Source organism: Malus domestica, chromosome 16 (genome assembly GCF_042453785.1).
Source record: "Malus domestica chromosome 16, GDT2T_hap1".
Lineage (NCBI taxonomy): Eukaryota > Viridiplantae > Streptophyta > Magnoliopsida > Rosales > Rosaceae > Malus > Malus domestica.
In genome coordinates this window covers 30,717,584-30,729,652 of record NC_091676.1, presented here as the reverse complement: position 1 = coordinate 30,729,652, position 12,069 = coordinate 30,717,584, and the positions used below count along the sequence as shown (strand labels likewise).

Below are 12,069 nucleotides of genomic sequence, written 5' to 3'. Positions count from 1 at the left end.
AGGACTTTGGTACAACAAAAAGTGTTAAGTTTGTGACCTTCGCTAGATTGCTCCGGTCACTAGTGTGGATAAATATGTAAATGGATAGGGACAGGGAAGCAAACACAAGATGTACATGGTTCACCAAGATTGGCTACGTCCATGGAGTATAGGAGTTCTCATTAATTGTAAAGGGTTTACACAAGTACATAGGTTCAAGCTCTCCTTTAGTGAGTACAAGTGAATGATTTAGTACAAATGACATTAGGCAATATTGTGGGAGAATGATCTCCTTTTATAGAAGAGTTTCTAGCTTTGTTCTGACATTGACACGTGTCGTGTTATAATTGGCTTCTGATGTTGACACGTGTCGCGCTGTGATTGGCTTCTGATGTCGACACGTGTCGCATTGTGATTGGCCTCCTAGTTGGAGGGAAACTCTTCTAGGTCCTTGAAAGTGTAACGTTGACCGATGCTCAATAGTTTCAGGATTGGTTAAGTATGATACAAACAGTGCTCCCTTAAGTTCCTGAGTGAGGGAAGCTCTTCGGTTGGGGACTTGCAAGATCCAAGCCGCTAAGTAATCACGAAACTTCTAAGTACCGAAGTGTGGTATTGTCTTCACTTGCCTTATTTGTCTCATAGGTAGATGTGGCATCTTCTTTGGAAGTACTCTTCCTCCATCCAGGGGTGGTATCTTTAACCGGTGGAGATGCACAAGGTAATGTATCAATTTCACTTGAAGCTTACTTGTAGTTTCAGGCTTGGTCAAGCGCGATACAAACCATGTAGTAGGAGTCCCCCAAGTCGCCGAGCTAGGAGATCTGCCGAAAGAGGTGACAAACAAGGTAAGCAATCAGAGCTCCAAGCAATCAGTCCCAGATCAGAAGTTTGATTTCGAGTTCCGGCTGATTGTTCTCATTCTCCCTATCTTGCAGGCAGCATGAAGGATAAAAAGAAGAAAAAGGAGAATAGATGATATGAGATACTTTTTCTTTTAAAGAAGTAACTTTCCACAGACTTATTCTTGAACTGGGCTGGAGGGTTTTCTGGTTTCCTCCAGAGTATAAGGCCGACTCAAGAATTTGAGGGTCAAAACAAGTCCATCAAATCTAGAGTACGTTCGACCCTGATGATATGGAATACTTTTGCTGTTGACAAAGTAGTGGATGAATCGGCACGTGTTCTGTTACGCTTGTCTCCACATGCTTCCTTGTATTATTCTCACTTGCCCTATCTATTCCTCAGGCAGATGTGGTATCTTCTCTGGAAGCATAAGATGTTAAAGATGAGTACTCGAGAGCAATGCCAGGTAAGTAATCAGGCAAAGGGTTCCAGGCAGTCAGTTTCTGACTGGAAGCTTAATTCTAGGTGCTGACTGATTGCTCTCTTTCTCCTTGTCTTGCAGGTAAGAATAAGGGTAAAGGAAAAGACAGGGAAAAAGCATGATATGAGATACTTTTGCTTTTGACCCTGATGATATGAGATACTCTTGCTCTGGTGTGGCTGGTTTGCATATATATTATTGAGGGGGGAAGAAAGTTAAGTATTTCGAGAAGCTTCGTTAGGAGTGCCCTCTCAGATATGAGGAAGGGTTGAGCATTTTTGCAGGTCTGCCTATCCATGGAGGATGGAGGTCAACATATATAGGAGTCTCCCTAACAACAAGTAGTAATGCTATTCCTTTACCCTTCTTGGTCATAGCAATGTAGTGGGAGCTGCAAGTTTCACGTGTTTTAACTTTGTCAAAGCACTTTGAAAAAGTGGTCTATGGTATCTGGAAAGCTGATGTTGCGTGTGAAGATTGCAGATAAGCTTTATCCAAGGAAATCTGGCTCTCGAAGTTCAGAGAGCGGTGCCTCTTCAATTTTCGAACAAGTAATCATGTCCGGGATCTGGCTCTCGAGATTCAGAAAATGATACCTCTTCAATTTTTTAGAAAGCAATCATGTTGGGAGTCTGGCTCTTGAGATTTGGATAGCGGTGTTTCTTCGATTTTTGAGAAAGTAATCATGTTGGGAGTCTGGCTCTCGAGATTCGGAGAACAGTGCCTCTTCGGTTTTTTAGAAAGTAATCCTGTTGGGAGTCGGGCTTTCGAGATTCAGAGGGCAGTGTCTCTTCGATTTTTAAGCAAGTAATCGATTTTTGAACCAACGGCCATGTTGCCCTTTCTTTTATAAGGGCACTAATTATGTGCAAGAAGTACATTCAGAGAGTTATTGCTTGTAGGAATTTTCCCTTTATTTTTGTACTTCAGAGATTTATTGGACCTCATTTCTCCTTCATCATTTCTGAAAATGTCTGGCCCATCCGACCGTCGTTTTGACTTGAACTTTGGTGAAGAGGCAGCTATGTCTCCTCAAGACAACATATGGCACTCATCCTTCTTATCCCCTATTGGTCCTCTTACCGTTGGAGACTCTGTGATGAAGAATGATATGATCGCTGCGGTGGTGGCCAGAAACCTTCTCACTCCCAAAGATAACAAACTACTTTCCAAACGGTCTGATGAGTTGGCTGATAAGAATTTCCTGGGTTTCAGTGTTCAGTGTGCAGGTTCTGTGTCTAATATGGCCCAACGCCTATTTGCTCAAATCCACCAAGTTGAATCATTGGCCGCTGAAGTGATAAGTACATATTTGTGAAGAGGCACCGAATCATATTTGTAACTTCTTAGAGATATCAATAAATAAGCTTTGCTTCATTTCAACGTATTGTGTTAAATACACCAAAATCTTCTTCACTAAGTTCTTTGAATTTTTTCTTTTGTTGAAGCTTGTATGTTGAAGCTTTATGAGTGAAGCATGTAGGTTAAGGTAGTGTTCCCTTAATTTCCCGAGTGAGGAAAACTTCTCGGTTAAAGACTTGAAAAATCCAAGTCACTGAGTGGTCGTGAGACTTCCGAGTATCAAGGTGCATTAGCATTTGGTAAGAGTCCCCCAAGTCTCCGGTCGAGGGAGTTGACGAATGAGGTGTCTTGCTAGGAGCCAAGCTTCTAAAGTAACAAAACTTCACCATTTTCCTTTCTAAGTGGTAGCCCAAAACTCCTCCTCCATATATATTTGTTATGAAAGTTGTTAGGCCCAAAGAAGAGGAGGCCTAGGCAATTTTTTTTTTTTTGAATTTTTGAATTTTTGAATTTTCGAATTTTCGATTTTCTGAATTTTCGAATTTTCGAATTTTTGAAAAAAAAAATATATATATATATATATATTTTTTAAGCTTTGTAGTTGCAACTTTGGTATTGAAGCTTTGTTGGGTACCATGAATTGATTTTGCTTCACACTATCTTGATCAAGAGTGTGAAGCTTTTGTAGGTGAAGCTTTTGTGGGTCAAGCTTTTGTGGGTCAAGCTTTTGTAGGTCAAGCTTTTGTGGGTCAAGCTTTTGTGGGTGAAGCTTTTGTAGGTGAAGCTTTTGTGGGTCAAGCTTTTGTGGGTTTTGTGGGTGAAGTTTTTGTGGGTCAAGCTTTTGTGGGTTTTATGGGTGAAGCTTTTGTGGGTCAAGCTTTTGTGGGTCAAGCTTTTGGGAGTCAAGCTTTTGTGGGTCAAGCTATTGTAGGTGAAGCTTTTGTGGTAAAACTTTTGTGTTGAAGCTTTTATAGGTGAAACTTTGGAGTTGAAGCTTTGTAGGTGAACCTTTGGAGTTGAAGCTTTTGTTGGGTACCATGAATTGATTGTGCTTCACACTATCTTGATCAAGATGGTGTGAAGCTTTTGAGAATTTGTAGTTGTCCTCTTGATGAAGCTTTTGTTGGTGAAACTTTTGTGTTGAAGCTTTGTAGGTGAAACTTTAGAGTTGAAGCTTTGTAGGTGAAGCTTTAGAGTTGAAGCTTTTGTTGGGTACCATGAATTGATTTTGCTTCACACTATCTTGATCAAGATAGTGTGAAGCTTTTGAGAATTCGTAGTTGTCCTCCATTGATGAAGCTTTTGTTGGTGAAACTTTTGTGTTGAAGCTTTGTATGTGAAGCTTTGGAGTTGAAGCTTTGTAGGGTACCATGAATTGATTTTGCTTCACACTATCTTGATCAAGATAATGTGAAGCTTTTAAGAATTTGTAGTTGTCCTCCATTTATGAAGCTTTGTTGAATTTCCCAATTTCCTTTTCTTTTTTTTTTAGGGAAAATTAGAAATTTGAAAATGTGGGAGAGACAACATATACAAATTTTGCTTCCACATTGTTGAGCAAGAGATTGTGATGCAAGCCACACCTTGTAGCAGTCGAATGTTTGGATGAACCATATAACTTGAATTTGCTTCGAACAGTCTTGATCAAGAATGTGTGAAACTTTCTACGAGTTGTAGTTGCCCTTCATTGATGAAGCTTTTGTTGGCACCATAAATTGGTTTTGCTTCACACTGTCTTGATCAAGAGTGTGTGAAGCTTTTGAGAATTGTGGTTGAACTCCTTTGATGAAGCTCTTGTTGGCACCATAAATTGGTTTTGCTTCACACTGTCTTGATCAAGAATGTGTGAAGCTTTTGAGAATTGTGGTTGCCCTCCATTGATGAAGCTCTTGTTGGCACCATAAATTGGTTTTGCTTCACACTGTCTTGATCAAGAGTGTGAAACTTTTGAGAATTGTGGTTGCCCTCCATTGATGAAGCTCTTGTTGGCACCATAAATTGGTTTTGCTTCACACTGTCTGGATCAAGAGTGTGTGAAGCTTTTGTACGAGTTGTGGTTGAACTCCTTTGATGAAGCTCTTGTTGGCACCATAAATTGGTTTTGCTTTACACTGACACTGTCTTGATTAAGAGTGTGTGAAGCTTTCTATGAGTTGTAGTGTTTGCATTGTTACAGATGAGAAATGTCTGAAGCAGATGCAAGAGGGCTGAATAGCTTGATCTTCGTATGCCATGCACTGAAGTTGTTGTTGGCTTGCAATAAGACTTTGTTGGTGACTATAACTCTTGTTGGGCATAAGTGCTCCCCTAGTTGAGTTGTCAAGCTTGAGGGTTTTTTATTATTTGTGAATGCTAGGAGTTCACATGTACAAGCTGTACCACTCGTCTTCTGGTAGGTGGAATGAATGGTAAGTTGCTTTCATCACTTGGTTGGTGGTACAAAGGTGAGTTCCTTCATCACTTTTCATCATATTTCATCACCTGGTTGGTGGCACGAAGATGAGTTCCTTCTTCACTTGGTTGGTGGCATGAGTGGCAAGTTGTCAAATGATATTAAAGTACGGGTTGTACATTTCATCACCTGGTTGGTGGCATGAGTGGCAAGCTGCCAAATGATATTAGAGTACGGGTTGTACATTTCATCACCTGGTTGGTGGTATGAAGATGAGTTCATTCTTCACATTTCATCACCTGGTTGGTGAGAATAAGGGCAAGGTGTCGAGGCACATTGTAGCAAGTGTCGAATGACACAAAGTATGTTGAACCCTTTCGAAGCACAGTTGGCTTATGTATGGATGTGTTGGAATGTATGATGTTTATGTATGAATGTGTTGGAATGTATGATGCTTATGTTGATTGATATGAGTGATGCTTATGAATGTTTTGCTATGCATGAAGGGATCCATGCTTTTGATTTGTGAACCATGTTGGTTGTAACACTTAGTATCACATACTTTGTGTCAATGTACGCATGTTGAAGCTCTGAGTTGGAGTATAAGGGTAGGTCAGTGTAGACCAAGTGTTCCAGTGCTAGGAATGCAAAAGACTCAGAAGAAGTTGTCTGAATTCCCTTTTCTTTAAATATTTGCCGCATGGCTTGTGTGACAAAAGATCTCAAGCAGTTGAGCGTCAAAACATTTGTAATGTGTATGCCTTCTTATAATAGCATTTCCTTCAGTACGTAGTCCTCCACTTTGAAATAGTAAGGCTTGGCCCCATAGTCATAATAGTCGATGGTACGTTCACCCCTGATTGTCTTGATACGAATTTTTATCCTTCTTGTTGTAATGGGCTTGCTGAGAGTAAAAATCCTTCCTCTTACCAAGAGACAGATACGTTTGGTGACTTAGTGAGTAGCTAAATGAGGCAGGAGATGATGCAATGGGTATCTGAATGGCCAAGATCTCCTCACTTGGTAGAACTTGACTTCCACTTCCCACTTGTTGATAGGGGTTAACCATATGGGGGTTCCCTTGGTATGTTATTGCTTCGGCGAAGGTGTGGTTGTAAGCGTGTGCCATCACCTCAGAGTAAGTTTTCCAAGTGTTGGCATTGATCATGTACTTGAAGAAACAATCACATAGGCCTGCCGTGAAGGCCTTGAGGGCGGTCTTGTCATCTGCCTCAGCGTAGCGAGAATACTCATGGCTGAAACGACCGGCATACTCTTGTAGTGACTTGTCCAGCTTCTAACGAATATTGTACAAGTCATTTGTAGAATGCAAGCGATCGGTTTGGAAGATGTGTTAAGAGACAAACAGTTTCCTCAGTTCCTCAAATGAGTCTACTGTCTCAGGTGGAAGACGACAATACCAATTTAGAGCTCGGCCAGAGAGGGTGGAGGGGAAGAGAAGACATCGCTCTTCGTCGGTGTGCATTTGATATGCCATGGTGGACTCAAAGAGGTTAAGGTGTTCAATTGGGTCATTCCTTTTAGTATAGAGTTGTAAACCAAGCTTTTGTTTTGTTGCTTGAAGGGGGTGTCGATGATCCTCCTTGTGAGAGGGCCAAGCCTAGGTTGGTTCCAGTCAGGTATCTCGACCTGACGTTCGGCCTTCAACTTGTTTACTTCCTCAAGGAGCTGTACGACAAGGGAGTCCTGAGTGGAGTCATGTACCACTGGAATTTTCTTTCGTAAGTCTTATCGCCTCTTGGAAGTAGGAAAGTTTGAGCAAGGGCGTGTGGTGTTTCCTTGAACTCGCCGTACTGACTTCTAGGGCGAGTCCGTCGGAATACCTCAGAGTCCCCTGTACCTTCATGTTCCTCTAGGACCTGTCGTTCCTTCCTTAGATTGGCAGCTGGCCTGGGTCGTGGGATGGGACCGAGTCTTTCAAAAACCCTTGGGTCGTTGATCTTCGAGCATATGTGGAGGGGATTCTCTCAACGTTGTTTTAGGAAGCCTCGGCAGTCACGATAAACGACTTTCGATCCTTCCAACCCTTCTGCAAGGAGGTGTCTTCCTCTACTTCTCCTACTTCGGGTCGAAGCATCTGGGTTGAGAGAAGTCTCATGTTGATCAATGTTTTGATGATTAGCTTGCTCCTCATTAGGGATACCCATGTCGAAGGGAGGTGACCCTCCGTGTTGGGGGGCACCCAGATGATGGTTGATGTCCACAGGGGCAACGAGCTCGCGTGTTTGAGTACGCCTAGTTTCGTGGAACGTCTCAAAGAGCTTCTCATACTGCTGCTGGAGGACCTCATTCTTCATTGCTATCTTGTTGTTCTGAGCTTCTAGCTCATTGACTTTAGCTTGAAGAACAACCCTCTTTCCTTCCTTCTTTCGTTGCTTCGCACTAGGTGCAAGAGGGGTGTCATTCTGTGTGCTGTGGCTTCCTTCGCTCCCCATGTTGGAGAGGGATGCCTGGTCAAAAGAGAGTGTACGAATTATGGAAACCAGCTTGGCAAAGCTGAAGAGAGTGGGAATAAGTGTCGTTCCCACAAACGGTGCCAAATGTTGATGCACAAAATCAGTGAGGACTTTGGTACAACAAAAGTGTTAAGTTTGTGACCTTCGCTAGATTGCTCCGGTCACTAGTGTGGATAAGTATGTAAATGGATAGGGACAGGGAAGCAAACACAAGATGTACGTGGTTCACCCAGATTGGCTACGTCCATGGAGTAGAGGAGTTCTCATTAATTGTGAAGGGTTTACACAAGTACATAGGTTCAAGCTCTCTTTTAGTGAGTATAAGTGAATGATTTAGTACAAATGACATTAGGCAATATTGTGGGAGAATGATCTCCTTTTATAGAAGAATTTCTAACTTTGTTCTGACATTGACACGTGTCGTGTTGTGATTGGCTTCTGATGTTGACACGTGTCGCGTTGTGATTGGCTTCTAATGTCGACACGTGTCACATTGTGATTGGCCTCCTGGTTGGAAGGAAACTCTTCTGGGTCCTTAACGGTATAACGTTGACCGGTGCTCAATAGTTTAGGGATTGGTCAAGTATGGTACAAACAAGTGCTATTTGCAACCATGATCCATACTTTGTGCAAAAAGAGGATGCTTTTCATGTTCTAGGTCTTATTCCCGAGCAAAAAATTACAGCTGCCTTGCGAATGCTTGCATATGGAGCATCTGCAGATCCAGTGGATGAGATCGCGAGGATGGGAAGAACAACTGTTCTAGAGTCCCTGATGCAGTTTTGCTCTGCAATTAAAGCCCTCTACACCAATGAGTACCTCCGGACACTCATGCCAAGGGACATGCTAAGGCTTCTGAGGAAGGGTGAGATGCGAGGCTTCCTTGGTATGATTGGAAGCATCGACTGCATGCACTGGACTTGGAAAAAATGTCCAAGTGCGTGGCAATGAGCTTATGGTGATAGAAAATGAGCCAAAAACATCATTTTGGAAGCGGTGGCTTCATTTGATACATGGATTTGACATGCTTTTTTTGGTGTTCCAGGAGTTCAGAATGACTTAAATGTCCTTGCCTAATCCCCAGTGTTCGACGAACTGCTGCAAGGAAAATCGCCGAGATGCACATATTGGGTTAACGGTACCCAATACGAACGATCATACTACCTTGCAGATGGCATTTACCCAAGGTGGTCAACGTTTGTCAAAACAATGCCACATCCATAGACTGAAAAGGAAAAACACTTCGCAAAATGTCAAGAAGGGTGTAGGAAAGATGTCGAGCGTTGTTTTGGTATCCTGCAAGCTCGTTGGGCGTTTGTCAGGGCTGCAGCTAGAATGTTTGATGTCGAGGCTCTTCGATCCATCATGATGATGTGTATTATTCTCCACAACATGATTGTTGAAGATGAGTATGATTATGATGCCGTCGATGAATATGAGCTGGATCCGATGAACAACTCAAGAACACGTATCTACTATGCTCATGACCGGACCGAAGATCACGTGCAACACGAGCCGTTGAAACACAATGGACGTTACAATGAATTGATCGTTCAGCAGTACACTGATGTGCAAGAGCCATATTGGCACGTAACTTGCCATAATGACTTGATTGAGCACCAGTTGGGATTGCATGAAGGCGAAGATAATTAAAATGAGGCTTGTGGTTGAAGAATAAAGTGTATTTTTTTTAAGTTTACGTAATTCTATGTAGTGTGTTTTGTTTTTAAGTTTATTTGGTGAGTTTATGTAATCTTATTTCATGTGTTTAAATAAAGTAAAAAATAAATAAATAATTACATTAAAATTGCATAATAAATAAAATAAAAATAAATAAATTTTTAAAAATAAATAAGAAATAACATAAAAATTACATAAGAAATTAAATAAAGTTCAAAAGAAAAAAAAACAAAAAAACAAAAATTACATAAGAAATTAAATAAAATTCTAAAAAAATAAGAAATTACATAAAAATTATACAAAGTCTCTGGAGCTAGGATATGTGGTGTTAGGATCTTGGTTGCAATGATTTGTGTAGCTAGAACCCCCTTGACTTGTTTCTGCATCTCTTGCACGCCTCTTTCGCACAACATCTCTTTTTTCCGATGTCCAAAAATATTTTGAATTCGAAGATAGTCTTACTAGAGACTTGCTCATAGTGTCACGATCTGCTTGAGCCATCCTTTCTTCTCTAAGCATTTCATTTTCTCGATGAAGTGCTTGTCTAACCAGCTTGTTCTCTCGATTAATTATTTCTCTTTGTCTCTCAGCCGCCGCATCACAAGCCTCAGTAGCCGCTATTATTGCTGCTATAGCATCAACTTTTTCCTCATCTCTAGCCTTTTCCCGTGCCATGTTCAGTTCACCTTGGCGAGCAAGTTCCTCCATATATTTAGTGTAGTCATTTTTGGAAGAACTACCTTTTTTCTTTGATTCCCTTTTACCTTGAGGCCTGAGGGACTAACGAGTCGGTTGGGTCTCGGACACTTGTTCAGGCGTCCCTTCCTTGTCAAATGTCTCGGCTTCTTGTTCGGCTATGTTTGGTTTTGGCGAACTATGTAGACCCATGCCATGCATGACAACTTCTGGACCGGTTGCCACAATTTTGTATTTAGGGCAATCTTTGACAATTTCCCAACATTTCCATTTGTTGAATGATTTGTTCTGGTTCTTTGAATTGTAGAATGCTTGAGCTTGTAGTGTCTATAAAAATGTGGGATAAGATAGTGTTAAAAAATGCGGGTGTAACACAAATAAATAAATTAAAATCTTGATGCAGGTGGAATGCATATAAATTACATAAAAATGACATAAGAAATTAAATTAAAATTACATAATTAAATAAATTAAAATTTTGATGCGGGTGGAATGCATATAAAAATTACATAAGAAATAACATAAAAATTACATACGAAATTAAATAAATTATTGATGTGGGTGGAATGCATATAAATAAATAAAAATATTGTCACCTGATCCGCTAAACTTGCCCCACTACGCAAGTTACCAGAAGCATGAGAGATGGCGTTTTTCCAACAAGTAAAGGATGCGTTGAGTTTTTTCCAATGACCTTGAAGACCTTGACTAGTTTTGGCGTCTTTTCCATGTACATCGCAAAACGCTTTCGTAATTTTACTCCACATTTCTCGCTTATCCATCTCATTACCTGTAATTGGGTCATGGTAGTGTGAACCCAACATTCACACAATGTAACATCTTCGATGAGCTTCCACGAAGACATTTTCTCTCTTAAAGTGTAGAAAATATTGAAATGTAGATAGTATAGAAAGTGTAGAAAATATTGAAATGTGGTGTAAGGTAGAAGATGAGGGTTAGGTATTTATAGAAAAAAATAATTTTTTTTTTGATAAATTTTATGTATTTTTTAATAATTTTTCTGTATTTTTTCATAATTTTTAATAAATTTTAATATAGTTAATTAATCTGGACCGTTGGATTTGAAAATATTCAAATCCAAGAGCCAAGGAGTTGCCACGTGGCCAACGGTCATATTTCTGACCGTTGGGCCTTTTTTTATTATTTTTATTTTAATTTTTTATGAAAAAACGTGGACCGTTGATCTGTGATCGGACGATGCATTTTAAAAGTCAAATTTAAAAATTTTTACCATTGGAAATCCAATGGTTTACAAAAATTAGCCGTTGGAAATCCAACGGCACTAAGGAGGACCACGTAGCTCTAATCCGGATGAACACAAGCGGGCCCCGTCACTTGCACCCTTGTCTCCTACTCACGCCCAGTCATAAGTGTGCTGCACGCGCCAGCCAAATAGGCCGGCCTCTGGGTCTATTTGAAATGGGCTGGTTTGCTGCCTGGCTTGGGCTGGGTGCCAGGCTGTTTTGCGGGTTGGAGCAGATTGATAAGGTGCTAGGCTGATTTTTGAACAGGGTGCCGGGCAATGAAGCGTCCGGTGAACTTGCTCTAAGCTTAGCATCTATTTGCATAGCTATAGCTATAGCATCATGGACGGTAGAGGATTTCAATAAATTCACATCATACTTCAAATCATGCTTCAAACCTACCAAAAAACAACTCTTAAGTAAAATTGGTCCAACATCAGAAGATCTATTGGCTTGTGAAATTCCATGATTAATTTACTGTGCACGGTGGGCGTAGTTTGAACAAAGCCTTAGTGCTATCTTCAAACATAAAAAGCCCAAATTCCTGACAGAAAGCTTTGGTGAATTCCTCCCAACTAGGCGAGCTCTGCAAACAATCACTCTATCGAAACCACTGCAAGGCTTCATGCTCCAAATGAAAAGAAACCGTGAGCACCTTCTGGTAATCTTGTGTGTCATAATATGAAAAGTACTGCCCCGCTTTATATATCCATGCCACAGGCTCATCACCATCAAAGAAATGAGGGAAATCCAATTTGTGCTGCCATTGAAGACGATTTGGTTGAACTCCAGGATCACAGATCTCGCAACCTAGATCTTGATTGTAGCCATTTCAGAGTCTTAGGATGCTGATGACCAGTATTATGTGGATTTGGATCATCCGTTGGAGGAACCAACTCCGACGAGGAACTCCATCCCCCCTTAAAATTGAGCTCACGCCGAAACTGAGGA

At 40.9% G+C, this 12,069-nt stretch overlaps 1 protein-coding gene across 1 annotated transcript; it reads left to right on the top strand.

Annotated features, from left to right (window-relative positions):
• Window positions 1-8,173: 8,173 nt before the first annotated feature.
• Window positions 8,174-9,130, top strand: LOC139193113 (uncharacterized). The gene is made up of 3 exons (XM_070816077.1): window positions 8,174-8,363; window positions 8,562-8,673; window positions 8,800-9,130. The coding sequence occupies exons 1-3, from the start codon at window positions 8,174-8,176 to the stop codon at window positions 9,128-9,130; spliced, it is 633 nt and encodes a 210-aa protein (XP_070672178.1).
• The last annotated feature ends 2,939 nt before the right edge of the window (window positions 9,131-12,069 follow it).

Excerpts from the sequence above, each read along its gene's own strand:
- LOC139193113 (XM_070816077.1), top strand. The coding sequence starts at position 8,174 with ATGCTTGCATATGGAGCATCTGCAGATCCAGTGGATGAGATCGCGAGG. Across the intron at positions 8,364-8,561 it reads TGAGATGCGAGGCTTCCTTG|TGTTCGACGAACTGCTGCAA; the intron begins GTATGATTGGAA and ends CCTAATCCCCAG. Across the intron at positions 8,674-8,799 it reads ATTTACCCAAGGTGGTCAAC|GGCTGCAGCTAGAATGTTTG; the intron begins GTTTGTCAAAAC and ends GGCGTTTGTCAG.